Genomic DNA, 22829 nt, shown 5'->3' with positions numbered 1-22829 from the left:
TGAAGAAAGCCTTTTTTCTCTCTTTTCAATCTGTTTTGAAGAGAACAGTGCATTTGCAGCTCTTGTACACAGTGAGGTTTATTTATATCTCAGAAAGGCATTGCAAAGCCATCATTGCAGGATTTGCTTGTCATAAAAAGGCACATGCATAGCCTTTCAGTTCAGAGGTGCAAATGTATAAAAAAGGAAGCCAGAAGCAGAGCATCAGTAGGTAGCCAGGTGTTATCAGAAATGTATGACCTGGATGACTGCTTGAATTTGTGCATTTCTAAGTAGACATTGGCATTCTGTGAACACTTTTGCCAGCCCTTCTGTTCCAGGCTCAAAAAGACTTAGACTTGGTCGTTGTTATTTAAACAACAAATAATGTGGTTCACTGCTTTCTTCAGGGTTGTTTTTAATAGATAGAAAACAACAGGTATATACTGCATTAGTGGAAGTATATACATTTCCCCATGTTGTTGCTGTAGGTTGTCTGTTTGGGATCTTTAACTACTGGGGTTTCGTTTTCTAGGGTTTAGTACCTTGGTGCCCCTAAGCTTTTTCCAGCACTGTAATCGATGTACTTTTCCCCAAGTCAAGCTTCTTTATGTCATGCACATTTCCATTGGATATGTGATTTGAATAAAGCATCACAAAGAAGTGTCTGTTTTGTTTAATTGTATTTTTTGTGGTGCTACTGTTAATGCACTTGAATTTTTGGTCATTCCATTTTTTTTTTGTTTGTCCAAACCAATATATTGCTGTGCCTTTTGAAAAGTAATTTTTAAAAAGTGTATTATGGAATGGCATAGCTGGATAACTGGGTACAAAAATTAGGAACCCACTGAAAACCAAATATTGCATCTCAGTTAGGCGGCTTCTAGAACAAGTAGTCTTCACTTTTCTTATTTAACATCATTGTAGACTGGAGGACAGCATACAAATCGTACACGTTGGTATCTCGTTCAGCCCAAAGTTGCTTTTATATCACTGAGGGATTTTTCAGTGCTTTATTTTTATTATTACAGTATTTCCTGTGGCTCCCAAACTAATTATATAAAAAAAAATTAATTGTTTCCTGTAGCTTCATTTGTTTCCCTTTAAAATATAGGAATAAATATAGGTGGCCTGGAACCTATATGCATGTGATTCACACATCACTGAGTTTAAAATTCAAATCCTCTGCTGAATGCTAATGGATCTCTGTTTCTCTCTCTTGTTTTTCAGGGTATTGTTGTAACGCCACTTTTACTGCTACTTTTTGTAAGTACATAAACTATTTCTTATTGTCTTGCCAACGGTGTACCTTTTGTTTCTAGGACCATTAAGTATGACTAGTGATTTGATTCCAATCTGTTAGCAGGACTTCAGAGAAGATTTCATGTTAGACTATACCTCAAATGGCCTGGAATGAAACTCATTACACTATTGGTGTGCTGTTTGGTTGGATTTTGACAGGAATCCATTCATTGAGACTGTTTGCCACTAGATGCGCAACATATCTTGCTAGAACACAATGGCACCAAGAAGTACAGTACAGACGATCCTCGATTACCCTGCTTCGACTTTACGATATCGATACAGCATTTACGACACGGCGAGACCTGAGCCATGCTTCGTGTGCGCAGCTCAGTGTCCGAACCGCAGTACCTGTCGTGGTTGTCTTGACTCAGTCTAGTGTTTTTTGGTTTTTTTTATGCATGTAACTTTTTTTTTTTTATGTATTTGTCGTTAACAATGTCTGATAACAGCATTTGACTCAAAACGAAACCTAAGCTGTGAGCTCTGTCACATGATGAGGGGCTTAACTTCAGGCGATCATATTTCCTGCTAGGAGTACCACATACACACACCGAACATGTCATTGGAAAGCCCAGAGTCTGTACTTTTAAACAAGCTGACGGAGTAATATGCGCGTAAAGAGTGACATAAATATTTGCATGAGCACAATATAACGGGTCATTTTTGTAAAGCTATACTATCTGGCCGAAGAGTCAGGAACATAACCCCAATTTATAACATTGTTCCTATGGGAAAATGTGCTTCGACTTACGACACTTCGACTTACAACATGACTTTCAGGAACCAATTGTGTCGTAAGTGCGAGGATTGCCTGTAATTAATATATTTGCTTACAAAATCAACCTACACAAAGAATGGCAACACACAAAAGATAAGGGTTAAACCGTGAATACAAAAATCAGTTAGCTTTTTAGAGCAGTTTCTCGTCAGCTGCCTTGCTTTTGTTACTTTCCAGTTCCTGTTCCATTTGATTTTAACAGCTGCTCTCCACAAACCCGTCCTAATGGCTTTGTGATCTACACTCTGTAATTGGGCTCCATTTCCAGCCAGGGAATGTGCACATCGTTTAAAAAAAAGAAAATCGTAAACTTTGTTACCAAGTAAAGATTTTTAAAAATAGTTTTGGTTTCTAATTAATTTAATGCATGATATCTGAAGGTAAGGGTTACAGCTTGGATCTCACATACATTTATTATAATTTATTTAGGGCTTGTAAAACATGTAAAAAGATTCTCAGTCTCTCAGTCCTATTGTCTATTATTGCGTATTTATTACACTATAATCCTCAATTGTTTGTATAAGCAATTGTTTGTATGATTGCTCCCTCGTATAAGGCTCTCGGTTATAATGCTCCTACAACATGTCCCCCAATTCCCTATACTAGTGATTCATGCAATATTTCTACATTAAATACAGTACTGGTGTTCTGACTATAAACAACTTATCAGTCTAACTTCCGTTTCTGTCTGTCCCTTGTTATTCTGAACTGAAGAAATGCTGCGCTGGCACTTAATAACACAGACATCTTATTCAGCATTTGTTTTATAACTAAATAAATATTAGGCCTATTACGTGGTTATCTTTCCTAATCCATTAACTTTTTTGCTGCGAGAGGAGTTGCTGCTTTCAATCCGGGAGACTAGACACTTCAGCCCTGCTCCGGCAGCCGAACCTTGGACGAGCCCATTCCCTCTTCCCCTCTCCCGACCTGCTCTCCTTCTCACACTCGGTTTGCTTGTCTGTCGCTTCAAACTGAACTTCCGACCACCGTTTAGCTAGGCTATTTATAGTTTAAAAACTGCACATTAAAATGATCCACGAGTAGGAATGTTACCTTTTTTTTTGGGGGGGGGGGGGGGGGGGGGGTAAAAAATGTAATGTTGATTACATGGTGCTTTATTCATGGTTAATTCACAGAAAGTTACATTTTTACTTCACTATATGTGCATTATAGAGAGGGAGTTATTTTATGTGTGTTATGTGTCCTGCGGCGCCCCCCTACTCCCTCCCCCGTTTATAACGCTCTTGGATTAAATCAGTGCCAGCAAATGTTTTGATATCTTTTTCTGACATAAAATTTATTTAACTGAGATCTGTCAGCTCACATTTCACATCCCCTGTAAGTAGGGGATTTTGTCAATATACCTACAGCGGTATGTCCAGTGAGATTGCTGCCATGTCTCTCTGATACACCCTCGGAGGCTGCAGAAGAGTCCCTGGGAATTCCAGACATTGACAAATATATGCTTTTAATTTTCCCCTTGAATTACATGCAGATGAGTGCTGGGACCAGTCAGCTGAAGGGTGCATCATTAAGAAATGTCTTAATAGCAGCAGAGAAGCAGGGGCAGAACTAAGAACTTGACAGTGGAGTGCAGTAGGGTTTCGGGTGGGTGACTGATTATTCAGTGAATGTTTGGGTTAAGAGCTCTGAGTTGAGTTGCAGCTCAGCATATTCATGCGATTAAAGTCTAAAATGTGTCTTGTTTTACTTTCTATAACGCTAGCTAATATACTAAGGATATTGTAGTGGGTATTATGTTCACTTGGGGGTTCAGTGCTGCCCTTTTTTGGAAATACATTTATATTGCCGTTTTAAAGGTCATGTACGCACAGGAGTTTGTTTCATTTTTTGTATTTTAAAACTCTGCAAAGTCGTTTAGCCCTTTTTCCATACAAGATACACACATTCACTGCGAAATAACAAGAGAAAGATAATCGGAATGTGATTGGACATTATAGTTGGATGTTGTCTTCTAAGACTGTTCACTGTAAAGATTAGACAGTGAATCTAACTGCAGGTTTGGGTTTTTGTATTCATTAAAAGGTCCTTTTTAGATTGTACAGTTTACACACCAGGGAATTCTACAGTCCAAATGGACAGAGTATCTACTTATTTTTTTTATACAAACACTTTTTAGCTACAAACATGAGCGATCCTGTTAACTGTGGAACCAGATCAACATCCCTTTCTGCAATGTGTTTCTCTGTAGTGGCAGCGTACTTGGTTACAAAAAAAATGATAAAAATACAAACCTCCAAAATACCTGAAGAGCAATGGCTTGTCACTCAATGTAGGTATTTCTGTGTTGTCTCTTACAGCTTGGGTCTTCCTCTTCTGTGCCTTTCACCTCCATATTCTCACAGCTGTTTATGACAGTAGTGGTCCCTCTCATAGCTGGACAGGTAGGTTTTATTTACCACATTATACTAATGTCATAGTACCAGCCGGCTGTGTGTTTTTTGTTTATTTTTTTAAACTAAGTTCAGTGGGCAAACAACACGACTCAAGCCTTCTTCAGCCTTAAAATGGCATGTGGTGGTATTATTAGACCAATTAGGACTGAGCTGCCCCTCCCTGTGGGAGCTATGTGTAAACAGCACCAGTAATAATTAAGTCTGTTAATGGTAGATAAGCTGGAGAGCGTAGAGGTGAAAAAGGTAGGTAGGGGTTGAAAGGGTGGCTAAAAAGTACAAAAGGATAAAGAAAGAAGCAAGTAGGCATAAGACAAAAAGAATCAATTCCGGTTCCTCAAAGAAAAGCTGATTTCATTACATGACCCTACCCTAAACCGTAAATCACGTGAAAGACATGACCTAGTAGAAACATTTATAATTCTTAGTCGAATCAGTGAGTGTCTATATAGTCATCGCTCTGTCTCTCCTCTTACCGAAATGACTTGAGCACATTTTCACAGAACAAACTAAAAGTCAAAGCATGAGCTTAAATGTATAAAATGAATATTAGTTATGCAGTTTACATGATTACACATTATCGTGTCAGTATGCAACATGTATTAAAATGGTTGAGGCCTGTGTTTGAAGGTTCGTTCGTCAGCCAGCAATTCAAAGGTAGTTTTTAAACCTTCAAAGGTTCGTCAGGTGGCATTCACGTGCTGTGTTTTTTTTTTTCCTCTGTTAACAGAAACTGTTTGACAATGTGTGACTACTATAAATCACACATTAATGCCACTCACATTCAAAATTCAATCTTTTGATTTGTATAATGCATATTATGTAAACAGAAGTTGTTGTATTAAAATCCGCTGCCAAATCGTTATACGTAGCAACTGCCATGCATTGGAGCAGGGTATAGTATGGCCTGGGGTGTGTGGCTACCTATAGTGGTTGTAGTGCTTCAGTAAAATATGTACTGACTACCTAGTGTACAAGACAGTGTAAGAGACATGCTGTGATAGAATATATTTGAAACACACAAAATATACACTAACACTAATAATTTTAATTGAGAAAAAACAGAGCACCGTGTGCCCTTCCCCCTCCAGCTCGTGTTATCCAGAGGCAAATCTTTAATTTCTGCATTCCCCATCTTGACAGCAAAGCGTTGTATAGTGCAAGCTATATTAAAAGAAACCCTTCTGCTGTTTGGGATTTTTTTGTTAAATGCCCAGACGACCAATAAAGCTTAAGCAAAAATTAAATAAAGCTTTGTCTTGTTAAAATCTGCTGCAGTTGGTGCTGCTACAATGCAAGCTTACTGTATATATCGCAAGCAGCATCAATTACATGTAAACAAACAACGTGTATTTTTATTTTTGTTGAAATGATAAAAACATGATTACTGTTCTATATAACATAACTACATGTGAAGGTTGTATTCCATTTGTATGGATTCCCTGTAAAATAATATTTTCAGTCAAATATAAACAAGTAGCCATGGTGATGTCACCAGTACATTATGCAAATTAGTACCATCGAAGGTTCGAACCTTCGAAGGTCAAACTGTACCCTTCGTTGCAGCCCTAAAATGGTTTCTATGTCAAAACAGGGGTGACCAGGCTATGCCTGCATGAGTCACTGGAAAGCATCGGTCATCATGGAGGTGGAATCAAGGGTATAATAAGAGGTGGGGGGAGATAAACACAGTTACAGTGAGGGCTTCATCAAAATGCTTTGAAGATTGCCAACTAGAAGGCTCCCTTTGAACAAGCAGCAGTTGTTATGAGAGGAAGCAACCTACTTTAGGTTTTTGTCAGGGGGAGCTGCATTGGTAGAACAGCTTTTACCTCAATTCACATCAGCGCCGTCTTCTGAACACTGGGTTGCAACATGACAGCTGGAAGAAACGGGGACTACCACAATTGACATATTCCCCATCCTTTTGGCATGTCTTCTCCATTCTGGACACCTGATTGATTCTGACAGACTATATGGGATATTTAATCTAAAAGAGAAGTTTGTAATTAAATGTTAATGAGTAAGAATTTCTCAGTGCTTTTATTATAGTCCGCCAGTTATGAACATTTTTCAAACACACCCAAATCCGCTGTTTGCAATGAATTAATAATATAGCCTTGTCACTGCACTATCATTCATGCATTCTTTAATCAGTGTGGTTTAAACAGGCTTTTCATGAAAGGAAGTTTAAAGATCAGAAAAAAATATGACGGATCTGGCATCGTACGCTCTTTATAGATTTACTAGGTTTTTGTTTGTTTTTTTTTAAATGATATATTAAAGAAGAGTACTCAAAAGGAATCTGAAGTTCATTATGAAACTCTGCAGACACCCTATGCATTCATACATTAGAGTTCTATTCATCAAAAAAGTTTTCATGTAACCTGTAGCTTAAATTGAAGTAGCCAAGTAATTTTGAGGTAAAGGCCTTCTGATAATTCATGCCATGTAAGGATAATTCTTTTACATGAACACTGGGCCCAAATACGTTATTGGTACATGTGAAAGTGATTGTTTAGTAGCCAACAATTTGTTGTACGTTTCCTGAGGTGAGGTTAAATGACATAGGACAAGCAAGTGTAACAGATTTCCAGAGAGCAAGGCAGGAAAACCAGGACCTTTCTTTAACCTGATGTAGTACCAGATGTCATGTTTTAAAACGGAAAGATGCGTTTTTGCAAAACCTTATGTTTCTTTCAAAACTGCATATGTGAGGGCTGCGTAGCTAGTAGAATTTCAGAACAGGTAAGATTTAGGGAATGATTTTGTTAGCTACTTCTGTGAATGAATGAATGTAATGTTGATGTTTGCTAGAGGTCACATTTGTAGTCCATTCATTGTAACATAAATAAGTGCATATAAGAACTGATCATGCTGCAACATTTATTTAATTAATCAGAACATTTAATCATGGTAAAGTACTTGAGTAATAGGACATGATAGAAAGACAAAAGGGGAAATTTAAAGATAAAGTATTGTTTGTCCTAATTGAGTGAAACAAACCGCTTGCATCCAAACTTTAAATAATATTTTGAGCTTAAAACATTAACAATTTATTTGGAGTAAATGTTGCAAATTGTTCATAGTTGGAATATAGTAATATAGCGTATTACTTTGAATTAACGGTGCCCTCGAATTAAGGATTCACTCAGATATCAGCTTTTAATAGATGCCGCCCTCGAATAAACGCTGCTCTCAATAAAGAAACGTAAAGGTTTTTTTTTTTTTTCTACCCCATCTCACAAAATAAAGAAACGCGCTACTCTGGCTATGTACATGTGACGCCCCCGAAGAGACTGCAGCCTCAGTCCAACATGTAATACAAACTAATGTACACACACCTCAGTAAGCAAATTGTATTTTATGGTACAGTCCCGACAGACAACCCAAGATTAACTAATTACAGCACAGCAGTCCTTCACGTCAGCCAGCACAGCAGGGGGTAAAATAAGGGCTGTCTGTTTTACTTCGTCCTCGGCTTGGATGGTGAAAGCTTAAACTCGAAGGAACTTAGAGCTTTACCGGTCACTCTAAGCACTATCCGAAAGCTGGCTGAAGATATCTTCTTGTAGGGGGTTTAGTTGTTTTGTTTTTGATTCAATTGGAATTTTACTCAGTCCTGTACAATTATATATATAAATATATATAAATAAAAAAAAAACATGATTTAGACAAGATTTAGTTTCGGTTTCTCTTACAGAGAAATTACAAACAATCAGGCAAATTACAGGGAGAAAAAAAAACGAGTAGGATATATTTTAGTTTTAACAGAAATCAAACCGATATTCAGAGGTAATATTTTCCGTTAAGAAAAACAGCTGCATCACACTCAACTACAGTTCTCTCTCCTTGTCCTGCCCCATAGCAATCAATACACACTCTGGATTCGCTGGTGCAGTACTCCCCTGACCTCCCAATTCCCACCTAATAGGCTCTCATTAACTGTCAGCAAATGTGCTGTATAAAAGCCCCAAAACCCACAAGAGTACAGCGTTGCAGATCAGAGCCTGTTAAGGGGCCGCTTCTGAAATGATTTAAATCATGTAATAAAATATTGCAGCGTTTGTAAAGCATAGTATTATTAATAAAGGTCGTCCTCGTTTAAGGGCGGCTGTCATTTTGATCAAGTTAAAATAAACGACGCGGCGCCAAATTGAAGTAATACGGTACATGTGTTCTGTCTTTGTGAATTGTTTCCAAATGTCAACATTGTGCCCTAGATTCTAATGTATCCGCACTTTCAACACTACCTGCACACCTAAAAGAAAGATAACTATAAGATAAATTTAAAGATAAATAAGATTTTAAACAGCAGAACAGCACATTCATCTAATATACTCATATTTATATCTATACCTGTTTTTTTTTTATTTGTGTTTCAGTAATTAGTTATCCTTGGGTAAGTCGTTCTTTAAAGTTACTTTAGTTAAATAACATACTACTTCATTATTATTTAGTCCACACGGAAATCCACTGTAAAATGTCCTAAAATCTGCAACAAGAAAAGAGTGTTTTCTGCAGCAATGACTTTTTAATGAAAAACAGTGTTAATGAGTATAAATACATTTTTAGAACGTAAACAACGGTTGCTTAAATTAATTTTTTTATTAAATCACATTACTAAATCTGGGAAAAAAAACAGCAAACATGTTTGCCATATTTTATAATATATATTTTTATATTACATTTTTTGGCTGTCACAGAGCTAAATCTATCCAAATGGATAACAGGTGCAATAGAGACTGCTTATGAACTAGCCAATCTGCACCAGCCGAGAAGCTCACTGGCCATTCCACCACGGGTCAGGTGACTTCACGGGCTTTGTTTCAGGGTGCATCTATTCAGGATATATGCTGTGCAGCGGTTTGGGATTCTTCCCATATGTTTGCCAGGTTCTATCGGCTAAACGTCATGGACCCGCAGAATCCTGGATTTGGCACGAAAGTATTGAGGACGGCTCCCAGTCCATCCTTACGATAAGAAATTAGAGGCCAGTTTTCAGTTATGGAAATATTGTTGCAGCACAAGTGGCTTTGTTTAGCTTGTAAATCATTGTTGTATCACGTCTTGTGACGGTTAGATATACTCATGTACAGTAAGGTGGGTCCTCACTTGTTTTATTGCAACTATGCTGGTAATTGATTCAGGCGCAAGGCGGCTCGGTTGTCTTCTGCAGTCCTGTTATGTATGCTTTATGTTTTTGCGACAGCTTGGATGTACTGATCCATTTTGTAATGGTTAATATTCCTTACTTGAAAGGGAACGTTATTATCTTAACCCTGGTTCCCTGAAATAGGAATATTAACCATTAACTTTGAGGTCGCAGCATCCTTGGTCGCAGTTCTCGAAGGAAAATGGCGGTACTGTCAGGGTGAGGTAGCGAGTTTATGCTCGTGGGGACGGAGCAGCACGCCACCCTCCTCTGACGAGTGTCTTTGGTATGAAGTTTTCAGGTTCGGGGGTCTTAAATGGGAAGCACCCATTTTGTAATAGTTAATATTCCTATTTCAGGGAACCAGGGTTATGATAATAACCAAACGTTTTTTATCCTGTCAGAGAATTGTTAGTTTTACATTTGCAAAAAACATGCAAGGTGCTTTTTTGGTTGTTTATAACCAAATCAATACACTTGTCATGTATAATTATCAACACAGACGATTTTGCTTTAAATTTAGTAAACATACTTGTTCAATAAAACTGCTTCTGTGAACGAGACAAACTCCCGTCACATTCATGCGGAAACATAGCTGCTGTTTACTTCAGTGTGTTTTTACTATTTTTGTCTTTTATTTTAATTGCGAAATAACGCAGATTTATTTATTTTTGTACTGAAGAAATTTTTTTTTTTTTTTTTTTTTTAGGAAAACTAGGATCCCTGCTAATGACAAGTGTCTTCCAGCATTAGAACCTAAAAGACTTTAGTCTCAAAAGTTAAAGCTCAGATACAGAGTCCATTTACATGTTTAACTTTGATGCGTAAAAGATATAGAAGATCCTGTTGTTAATTTTCCGTCTACAACCAGTCTAAAAGCTTGCAAATGCCAATTGTCTGCAGAAAGAGTGGATATGGGGTGTCTGAATTATTTAAACTCCCACAACATATGCACTTTTGCTTTTCAAGCATGAGTTATAATTTAATTAGAAAGTTCTGGTGTGTTGCTGGCTATTTAAATATTAAAATGTTCCGCTGATCACTTTCCATTAGCCAGCCCTGTGAAAATTCCTGAAGATGTCAGTAGGATATTTTTTCATGTTCCAGAAGTTGCGCTTCACATTGTTTGTTGATACAAATAAGACCTTGGTAATTACACTCATCCATTAGAATCAACAGAGGAGTCAAACTTAAGGAGCACGTCTCAGTGACAGAGCATGATCAGGACCTGATTTGGAAATTCATTGAAAATGTACACTCATTAAGGGCTGCCTTTGGATGTCGCACAAAAAATGTTTAAATTCCCCAGCAATGGATTTGTGGGGCAGGAAAGCTTGAAGCCCAGGGGCAGTTCTCAGTCTCTGCTGTCTCATTGATACGATGGTGCCCTGTTTGGTTCAGGATTTGTTAGTTTGTTGTATTTGTTAGTTTGTTTTTGTCTTTTAACTTTCTTTTTTTGTGCCGTTTGTTTTTTCTCTTTCCAGATTGTCCGCAGGTTCATTAAGGACTGGCTAGAGAGGAAAAAGCCTCCTTACGGTGCTATCAGCAGCTGTGTGCTCCTTATGATTATCTACATGACATTCTGTGACACTTTCTCAAACCCACATATCGACCTGGATAAGTTCAGTCTGATCATAGTGGTGTTCATCAGTAAGTCTGGATACCATGTTAATAATAAACCCTTTAATAATCCACAGAGTGCTGGACGGCTTCACGTCCCTTTGTTCAGCGTCTCTAGTTAATCACAGGTGGTGAAATCTAAAAATGATCCCAAGCCACAAGGGCCTTAATTATAGGTCTGCTTTAATTTAGTACAGACTTATATTTATTCCTTCATGCATTAAAGCAATCTGTTAGCATCAGAATCGCAAAAAGGAAACGGCTAGTTTAAGAAGACATCATTTATACTATTTTAACCCAACAGTAGGCTGCATGGTGTGATGAACTCGCTCCGGTAGTTGACTGAGCATTTTCACATAAAGACATTCATGTCTGCTTCACCAAATGGGACCAGCTCTGTTGGGTAGAACATGGCACATTGGTCTCAAAACCTGGAGCACAGGATTTGATCCTCAGCTGCTGTCTTATCTGCTATGATGCTGACATAACGTTCTAGTCTTTCCTTACGATGTGAGTCCAGAATTGCAAAATCCAACAGAATCATCTAAATGTGTCCAGCAGAGCAAATGTATTGATGTATTGGTTCACAGGTTTGCTGTGAAAACCAGGAATCTGAACCCTATTTCCACTTACTCATGGGTTTTGAAGTGGCCTGATAATAGTAACATGTAAAGTTGATTTTTGCCGCCCTAAAAGAAAACCTGCAGATGTTGGGTTTTTTTCAACCACTTTGAGATTTTGTAGCAGCTCATATATAGGAAATAGGGGTTAATTCTGTCTGCATACCACTGCAGCCCCTTATTACATGATTCATTACATGTCAGAAATGATCTGCCATAGCCCCACTTTCATCTCTCTTTGTATATAGTAATTTGTTAGCATCAGAGGAATCCAAGAAGGGGACTGCCACTGTAAAACACATTATCAGGTTATTTCATCACCACGGATCTAATTTCCACTATATATATATTATTATATATATATATATATATATATATATATATATATATATATACACACACACACACACACACACACACACACACACACACACACACACACACACACACACACACAGGCACCTCCACAATTATTGGCACCCTTGATAAAGACGAGCAAAAAAGGCTGTATAAAATAAACAACACAGGTAATGAGCTATATTGTAATTTTCCAACATGTGGAATATATTGTACTTTGTTAATGATTGAAGGGAATCAACCAAAATTACACATTTCTCAAATTATAAATTTATTTCCAAAAAAATTGTGTCACAATTATTGGCACCCTTGTTTTCAGTACTTTGTGCACCCTTCCCTTGCAAGAATAACGGCACTGAGCCTTTTTCTGTAATTTTTTATGAGATTGGAGAACACACTGGAAGAGATCCCCATAAAATCAAAGATCCACCACCATATTTTACAGTAGGTATGAGGTTCTTTTCCCACTGCTGGTGTGCGTGGCCAAAGAGCTCTATTTTCATCTCATCTGACCATAGCACCGGGTTCCAATCCAAGTGCCAATGCCGTTTAGCAAACTCCAGGTGCTTACATTTGTTGGTTGCTCTCAATAAAGCCTTTTTTTCTGGCAACCCTTCCAAATAGGCTATTGGCATGGAGGTGGTGTCTAATTGTAGATTTGGAGACTTGGTGACCCCAAGATGCAACCAAGTTCTGTAATTCTCCAACTGTGTTACCTCATTTTTATACCCCAGTGAAACAGGAAGCCATGGAAGGCCACAATACAGTTCCTTAAGACTGAGATGTACTTAAAGTAGAATGTTAATGCAGATTTAATTTTGTTTGATTTTATTTATAAGAATCTTTAGGGGTTTTGACACCAATCTTTTTGAGAAAATTATTACTTGTTAAAAATAAACGTTTTCTCTGAGCAATTATTGTTTTCCCATATTTTTGAGCATGAAATATAGCTCATTACCTGTGGTGTTTATTTTATAAAGCCTTTTTTGCTCATGTTTATCAAGGGTGCCAATAATTTTGGAGGTGTGTGTGTGCATGTAGATATATATATACACATACATACACAGTGCCGTGAAAAAGTATTTGCCCCCTGTCTGATTTTCTGCATTTCTAAACATTTTTCACATTGAATTTGGTCAGATCTTTTCCTGGGTTATAATAGTATATAGAGGAGTCAGAGAGAAAAAAATTACACCAAAGTTTGGTGCTTCTTTCATTTGTTTGGTGTGCAAGGTAATCAAACATGCAATCTTCAGGTGATAAAAAGTTATTGCCCCCCTAGTTAACTCAACCCAATTAAAGAGCTAATTAGGGTCAGCTGTTTGAATACTTTGGTTAACAATCAGGCCTGATTTGGGCCAGATCTTCCCAATATAAATCTGACTAACTTTGGCCCTTACCATCAGAGTGAAGGTTCTAGAGGCACATCATGCCACGATCAAAAGAAATTCCTGAAGACGTCTGGAAAAAAGTTGTTGATGCCTACTAGTCTGGAAAGGGTTACAAAGCCATTTCTAAGGATCTATGCTCCACCAAGCCACAGTCAGAGCCATATTGTCCAAATGGAGAAGTTTGGGACTGTAGTGAATCTTCCCAAGAATGACTGTCCTGCCAAAATCTCTCCAAAAGCAAGGTGTAAAATTGTCCAGGAAGTCACAAAGAACCCTAGAACAACATCCAGGGATCTGCAGGCATCTCTCGCCTTGGCTAAGGTCAGTTTTCATGACTCCACCGTCAGAAAGACACTGGGCAAAAATGGGATTCATGGCAGAGTAGCAAGGCGGAAACCACTGCTCACTAAGAAGAACATGAATGCTCCTCTCAAGTTTACCAAAAAGCACCTGGATGATCCTCAAGAGTTCTGGAACAATGTTCTATGGACAGATGAGTCAAAAGTGGAACTTTTTGGCCAACATGGGCCTCTTTATGTCTGGCGAAAACCAAACACTGTATTCCACAGTAAGAACCTCATACCAACAGTCAAGCATGATGGTGGTAGTGTCATGATTTGGGGATGCTTTGCTGTATCAGGATCTGGACGACTTGCCATCATTGAAGGAACCATGAATTCTGCTCTTTATCAGAGAATTCTACAGGGGAATATCAGGCCATCCGTCCGTGAGCTGAAGCTGAAGCGCAGCTGGGTCATACAGCAAGACAGTGATCCGAAACACACAAGCAAGTCTACATCAGAATGGTTGAAGAACAAGATATGTAAAGTTTTGGAATGGCCTAGTTAAAGTCCAGACCTAAACCCCATTGAGATGTTGTGGCAGGACCTGAAACGAGCAGTTTATGCTCGCAAACCCACAAATGTCACTGAGTTGAAGCAGTTCTGCATGAAGGATTTGGCCAAAATTCCTCCACGGCACTGTGAGAGACTGAACAATAACTACAGGAAACTTTTGGTTGCAGTTATTACTGCTAAAGGTGGCGTACCAGTTATTGAGTCTAAGGAGGTGATTATTTTTTCACACTGGGCATTGGATGTTGCATAACTTTCTTTAATAAATAAATAAGTATCAAAATTTTGTGTTATTTGTTCACTCAGGGTCCATTTTATCTTATATTAGATTTTGGTTGAATGTCTGATAACATTGTGTCAAAAAAAATGCAGCAAGTCAGACTGGGCAAATACTTTTTCACGACACACACACACACGCACGCACGCACACACAGCACACACACGCACACACGCACACACACACACACACACACGCGCACACGCGCACACACACACACACACACAGCACACAGACACACACACACACACACACATATATAATATTTATGGGGTGCAAATAGGAAAATATATCTGTTTGGATGTAGTATGCAATGAAGTTTCATATATATATGATTTGGCATTGGAGAGAATTAAAAAAAGCACGGGCTGTGACAATTATTCAGATAAATTGTAACACCGAAGAGACGGGCTTTGTATCAGAAAAACGGTGACGGAGTCAGCAATTGTGTGTGACAGGTAATTACGTAAGTAAATTTGTATATAATATATATAATATATATATATAATAATATTATAATATATATATAATATATATAATATATATATATATAGGATAAGATACTGGTGGCACACACACTACCGGTCAAAAGTTTTAGAACACCTCCATTTTTCCAGTTTTTATTGAAATTTACGCAATTTAATGTCTCAGTGTACTCTGAAATTAAAGCATAGAACAAATAAACAATTGGAGATAAAAAAGAAATCATGGAATCGTTTTGTTTAACAAAATTTAATCTAAATTTTTGACTCATCAAAGTAGCCACCTTTTGCAGATATAACAGCCGAACACACTTGTGGCATTCTTTCTACAATGGAAATCAAATGATGTGCAGTGTTAGGCTTGCGCCAAACATAACACTTATCGTTGAGGCCAAAAAGCTCTATTTTGGTCTCATCAGACCATAGAATCTTCTTCCACTTGGTCTCTCTCCCAAATGCCTTCTGGCAAACTCTAGCTGAGATTTGATGAGTTTTTTTCAACAATGGCTTTCTTTTTGCCACTCTCCCTTAAAAGCCAGTTTTGTGAAGCACCCAGGCTATTGTTGCCGTATGCACAGTGTGTCCCAGCTCAGCCGTGGAAGACTGTAACTCCTTTAGAGTTGCCATAGGCCTCCCTGGCTAGTGCCCTTCTCGACCGGATACTCAGTTTTTGAGGACAGATTCACAGTTGTGCCATATTCTCTCCATTTCTTAATAATGGAATTTACTGTGCTTCGGGGGATATTCAATGCCTTGGAATTGTTCGTATATCCTACCCGATTGGTGCTTTTGAAGAACCTTATTCCGGATGTGCTTTGAATGTTCCTTCGTCTTCGTGATGTTGTTTTTGTTAGGAAATGTACTAACCAACTGTGCAACCTCCCAGACAGAGGTGTATTTAACCTGAAATTATGTGAAACACCTTAATTGCACTCAGATGGACTCCATTCAATTAATTGTGTGACTTCTAAAGACAACTGGTTGCACCAGAGCTCATATAGGTGTGTCATAGCAAAGGGGGTGAAGACTTATAATTATTTTCTGTTTTATATTTGTAATTAATTTAGAACAATTTGTAGATTTTATTTTTCACTTTGACATAATGAACTTTTTTTGTGTTGATCAGTTGCAAAAACTCCTAATTAAATCCATTTTGATTCCATGTTGTAACACAATAAAATGTGAAAAAGTCCAAGGGGGGTGAATACATTTGAAAGCAGGGAATTGTTTCCACAACAGCAGTGCAAAGTAGCCACCTGATCTTTTTCTTTACCTGTAAATTGTATTCTTCTAAAACACTTAACAGTATAATGTTTATTTGGGTCTTTTGTGTACGTGTTTGTAAGAGAAACAGTTGCTTTCACAGATGTGTGCAGCACGTTGTCTATTTCTCCAACAACAATCCTTAACAATTATGTTTTTTTGTCTTTCAGTATTTTTCATACAGCTCAGCTTCATGCTTTTAACATTCATCTTTTCTACAGGGTAAGTATTGCTGTTGTGTATTTTGTTTTTCCTTTAAAGGAGTTTGTTCGGCGTCTTCATGTTTCCGTTATCCCCTTGTTGTGTTCTTTTAAGCGCAAGATTGACGGTTTCCAGGGTGCACTAAACCACCAGGCATTTTTCTTTTCTCTTGCAGAAAAAAATCAGGATTCACTCCTGCCGACACAGTGGCAATTATGTTTTGTGCTACACACAAATCCCTCACTTTAGGTAGGTGAATCTCACTTCACTTAAGTAAACGTTCACTTTCTGTCTTGTGTTTTACGTTTCTCCTACAAAGAACGGACATAGGGTTGACAGTTTATTAAATAATATGGGGCTTTCTTTTCTGCATAGCCTACATACAGTTGGATGTTTTGTCCTGTATTTGTTCAACATTGAAAACAACAATTTTAACAAGGGTATATGAAATCTGATTTGTGGTTCTTGGTTCAACAGATTTGATGGCACTGAAAAGCACATGTTGTACTGTGTAAGCCAGCGTGTTGTGCTTTTTCTTGTCATCATTGTATATTAATAGTTTGTTGTTGTAGTTGAGGCATTTAGGTGGCAGAAAATTCGGCCATACTATATTTAAGCAAGCATGGAATTGTGTTTTTAGAATTATGACAAACAAGAAATATTGGTTGGTTTATTGAGGATCCCGTCCAGCATTGTTTTATAACATGGGTTGTGCTTTTATAATAGATTTAACACAAGTCTATGCATTTTTTTGTGCAGCAGAAAAAGAATGTGATTATGCCGAGTTTCATATTGTGTGCTGATTAACCTTTTGATTTAAATATCTAGGACGTAGAGTTTATTAAATATTTACATACGCACAGAGCATAATTAAAAATTAAGAAACACTCAATTTTATTAAACTTCAGTAGTAGCATAAAGTATATATGTTTAGTGACTATACAATAGCTGTATAGACTATACAATAGCTGTTCTCTCCTTTTCATTTTTCTCCTCAGTTTTTGAAAATATATTAGTATGACAACATTGCCCGATCCAAAACCCCAATGGGTTTTCTTACAAAAGGGGTACTTTTTCTAATATCTGTTTCTGTCATTTATTTGTGAGTCATTTGGCCCTAAAATTCAGCATGTTCATTCGTTAGCTGTGCTCAGAGGAGCAGGTTTATGTTTTGTTTTATTTCGTAGAAGCGCATCACTCATGCTCCACCTGTTTTTCTGTCTTTAGCACCATGTGGATTATTTCACCTACCGTTAGGGCAGTAGCAATGTCAAGTTCAAGCACACGCATTTGTAGAAAGGTAGGAAGCACCCGCAGTATACCCAGCAAACAACCCTTGTTTTGGGTTCAACTGTATTTGCTGTTAAGATTTTCATTTCGATATCTGATTCATCCTCGGAGATAAATTGCATGTAACCAGTACAGATTTGTTGAAAGGGACCCTATTGGATGTGATATATATATATATATATATATATATATATATATATATATATATATATATACTATATATTAATATAATATATATATATATATATCATCCTTCTGTTGCTTTCCTTCAGTCTCTTTGTTTTTATTACACATGTACGTGTATGCACATGTACAATCACACACACACAAAGCTAATAAGATTTAGTACATGAAAGAAGACAGTCTCTTATATCCACTGGCCTGGCTTTTGTAGAGTTAATGATGATACTAATGTTCTTATACAAAATTTGATTCATGGCTTTCATTAGTACTTGTGCCAGGGTATCTTTTATTTTAATGATTGCCTGGAGATGAGGTGGTAAGCTTGACCCTTAATCATGAGGCTGCCCATTGATTGTGACGTTGAGCTATGGGGCAACATAGCCCAGCTGGTACCTCTTCATAATCCAGCTCCCAGGAGTTTGTTAAACAAGAGACTATGGCCTCCAGGGAAAATGGTGCCTCCATCACGGCTGATTTAATAGAAAGCATCTAGCCTTTGTTAGCTCCCCTCTCATAAATATCAGTTCTTCAGAATAAAATTAGTTCAAGAGGACCAGCTGTTTAGGGTGGAGGTCGGAAACTTCCACCTTTGAAATCCGTTAATCTGAGTAATAGGTCTACAATAAATGAATTAGGACACATTGGGTTTAGGCAAAACACAGTCTCAGTGAAAGGGCTACAGGGAGCATGAAAGCTTTTTTGTTTTTTTGTTTTAACCCTGGGATCTTAGGTTTATTTGAATAATTTGCCAGAGATCTGATGATAACAAATGCTTCTCTTGTCCTGTTTAAAAATGTAGTGACAAATTCACTGGTTTCCTTTCCTCTGGTTGTAAAAGCCTTCGTAATCATTGACAGATGTTTTTCCATTCAGAGCACTGCTCTGATGCATTTACTTTGGGCTGCTTCCTCAGTTTGCTGAGTAAAAGCGGATTAATTGTAATCCACAGCAATTTAAACTATAGCTCTTGTCTGCGGTAGCTGTGAAGTCAGTGATTCTGTAGTCCCAAAAAAAAGGTAATCTATTGATTTAGATTCAAGCCCTCACAAAGGTAACAAAACTATAGTAATGGTCTAGAATACATCTTGAATTGTCTTATCTCAGCTGGAAGTAAAACTTTTAGTAGCTTGTGGAAAAGCTTCTAAAAGTTTTCTTTTGGTATCTGCAAAGGCTTTGATATATTCCTTTAAACCCCAAAACGTTGGGGGTAGACATCCACAGTGAAATCGGTTCTCCAGCATAAGTTGAAGTTTAAATCGCAGTTTTTTCAGGCTCAAAACCAGTGGCTTAATGGACAGCCAAGACACAAAGAGCTGCTTATGTAAATGTTATCTTTTTAGATGATGTAGCTGATTTATTGCCTGTTTGTTTTTATTTATGCTGTGCAATTTAAATAACCATTTAGACAAACCTCTGCCCCTTTTTGATGTGAGGCATACCAGGGTTGAAATGAAGCCCGCAAGCCAGTAATTGTGTAAAGACTAGCACTCCCATATGTAAATGAATCAGAATATATCAGTTAGTTTAGTTCATTAACATTTCGCAAGGGACTGGAGTACAGCCGAAATGTTCTGGCCTTGCTCATGTTGCGTTTGTCGTTGGGTTCCCACCTTTGTAGCACTGTGTCACAGCATGATGTACTCTGCTGGAAACACCAGGTTATTCTTTAAAGGTTATCGGAAGTACTTTTTCTTCTGTTTTGGTGTTGCTGGGATGTATGGTATAAAAGAAACAACCTGCAGTCACTAAAGCTTTGTTGTTTTTACTTGCTATCAAACACAACGGTTTTCAGGTTTCAGCAAGCACACCTGAGGGTGGGATAGAAGAGCTTTACCACCATGACAGATACCTTTAGTGTTACAGCTTCAGGGTCAAGCAAATCATAATGTAAAAGGATTAGCAAACCATTCAAACAACAGTGCAGGCTACTACAAAAGTATTTCATTTATAAATATTTTTGTGAGATTCTCAACTGTACACATTGCTCAGAAAAAAATATCCATTAAACTAACAGGAGAGTTTCTGCCCAGCAAGATTAAGAATAACATCAGAAAAAAAATATCCCTGAATATCCTTTTGTAGCTGATTTTCTCCCTACAGCACCAGACTACCAGTGTGACTTGTACAGCAATAGCCAATCCAACTCCAAATCTCTTGTCATAAACCTTCACTGATTCTTGGTAGGGTCAGTCTGTCACCAACAACACTGATCCCATATAGAGTGTATAACCAGGAGCCCTTTGGAAATGAGATGTTAAGTGTCAGGAAAAATGTACCAGACCCACATCATTCAACAGTAAGACTGATATAAAAAATATACTTTCTGATCAAATACATTGTGCAGACAAACTGGCACAATAAACAAGAGGCACTTTGTTGTGTTCACTGGAAAGCAGTGCAGATTAAAAATAGGAAAGCTGTGGTTGCATTAAAAGCCTAGACTCCTTTTTAACAATCAAATCCTCTTTTCAGACAATAGGCTTTTTACACCCTGTTTCTGTCAGTTACAGGAGAGCTGTAGAAGAACAAGCATTGTTAAAGGGATATATATTTTTCTAAACTGGCTCCCGAGGGAAGAACTATAGCTACCAACAGGGGACTATAATGCCCGAAGCCCCTGGAGGTAACTAGATCTTCCTGAGGGGCCTTTGGTTTTCCACTGTAAGCCGAGGTCTCCAGTCCAGATTTGTTTTATGAATCGGTCAGGAAAGTAATGCTTTTTAAGTAATTTTTTTGAAGTAATGTTTTTTTGGCATTGAACTGTCCATCTGACTTTCTCACTGCGGCATAGAATTCTCAGAGGAGCAGCTGAGTTTGTGAACGTTGTATTTATGTAACTATTGACCGTAAATAGCGTCACAGGGGCAATAGCTGGATCTATTTTTGGTCATGTGATCACGTTTTAACCAATCACATACCAGAATTTCTAAGGACTGATTCATACACACACATCTTTGATTAACCGTACTCTCTATTCAACCAGACGCACATGTAATCACGTGATGAGTTACGTATGGTATATTACACACACTGCGACTAAAACGGCTACGAGATTTAGCTGCCAGTAAAAGGACCGGCTGACTGAGGCGAATGAAAGTTACAGAATTATTCAGACCACCAAAATCTTAGATGGAGCATTGTGTGCTTTAAATTGTTGCAGTTAAGCAAATTAAGTGTCACCTTAATTTGTCTTCTATTTTGTTAGTAAGGGCTGGAGATCCTTTCTCTGTTATTGAGCAGCTAAGAACTTTTATTAATTTAAATAGTTATTACAGTGCCTTAACAACAAGTATCAAAGTACAGAAACATTTTACTGAATTTTAATGACGTCTAAAGTTCTGTAACGTGTCGAAGTTGTTACGATTTTTATTTTTTGATTACTTTCAAAGTCTGGTATATGGTATGGTTTGTTTAATTACAATATTTCATTACCTTAACTGTAGGTGTTAAAGTTTTACTGAATTGCATTCATTGAATGATTTGTAAAGCTTTGTAATTTGTATTCTTAATGTGATACAATAAGTTACTGGCTATATATAACCAGTAGGTATTTGTGTACTAAGTACTTGTGTATGTTATCTTTATTCTATACATTACACCGTGTAACAATTTTTTTTTTTTTTTGTTCCTGGGTAGGAAGTGTTATTTCCTAATTGCTTATGCCTCAAAAGTGTAGAAAATGGCTATTATTCCCCACAAACTTTGCTTTTGTAACCAGGACAGTGATATTTTGAAATTTACCTATTTTCCAGAACATTCCAGATAGATTCAGTGCTGAGTAAATTTGGAGTAACTTCTTGAACTTTCCAGTAATATAAATAGTAGTATAAATACAGGGGCCTTAAGCCCACCAGTTCAGTTTAGTTCCAGCTGCCTAAGTGGATACATATCTGCATTTTTCTGAGATGGCACCAAGAGGCTGCAAGCATCCAGCAGACGCATTTTGGTATGTCTGCGGACAATTTATGAAGACAAGAGTGAAAAAGTACTCCGTGGAAGCATCTGCTAAGATGTGTGAGGCCTGTCGGGGATCAAGACAAACCCTGGGCACCTCATTTGACATGCGAGCACTGCAAAAAACTCTGGAAGGTAAGATGGACAATTGTTGCTCTGAATTTTATGTTATAAAATTTGTTAAAATTTTTTAAATTGTAAAAGTTTTTAATTTTAAAATGTTTTACAGTTTTCAATGTTATTGAAAAAATATATCATATATGAAAAATTTTGCAAGACTCTCTTACACATTAGTCATGGGTGAAATAAATGTATTTTTGTAGGATGGTACAGAGGGGAAGAGAAAGCCATGAAGTTCACTATCCCAAGAATTTGGTGGGAACCCACTGACCACTCAAGCTACTGCTACTTCTGCATGGTGGACCCTTCCAAACGTCGGACTGGCAAGAATGCACCTGCTATCACGTATCCAGACCCCCCTTCATCCATCGCCCCGATGCCACACTGCCATGAGCTCCCCTTACCCACTCCTCCGGAGAGAGAGCAGCTGTCTTTAGAAGAGAGCAGCAAGTCAGAGAGCGAGGAAGACGTTGTAGATCCAGATGACAATTTCAGAGGTGGAGCTGAGGAGAGAAACCCATACTACCCCAACCAAAAAGACCTCAACGACTTGATTAGAGAGCTTGGTCTCACCAAGTCCAGT

General features: G+C 37.7%; 1 protein-coding gene across 2 annotated transcripts in view; it reads left to right on the top strand.

The window, feature by feature from the left end:
• The window catches only part of LOC121321266 (sodium/bile acid cotransporter 7-A), a 105406-nt gene that overhangs the window by 68922 nt on the left and 13655 nt on the right, over positions 1–22829 (top strand). For both annotated transcript variants that reach the window (XM_041260170.1, XM_041260176.1), the window contains exons 6-10: positions 1210–1245; positions 4387–4470; positions 11119–11284; positions 16669–16720; positions 16875–16948. In XM_041260170.1, the coding sequence (XP_041116104.1) occupies positions 1210–1245; positions 4387–4470; positions 11119–11284; positions 16669–16720; positions 16875–16948 (412 nt within the window). The remainder of the gene's footprint in view (positions 1–1209; positions 1246–4386; positions 4471–11118; positions 11285–16668; positions 16721–16874; positions 16949–22829) is intronic.

Source organism: Polyodon spathula, chromosome 1, assembly GCF_017654505.1.
Source record: "Polyodon spathula isolate WHYD16114869_AA chromosome 1, ASM1765450v1, whole genome shotgun sequence".
Lineage (NCBI taxonomy): Eukaryota > Metazoa > Chordata > Actinopteri > Acipenseriformes > Polyodontidae > Polyodon > Polyodon spathula.
Note: the sequence above shows the minus strand (reverse complement) of the source record. Positions and strands in the feature narration are given on the sequence as shown.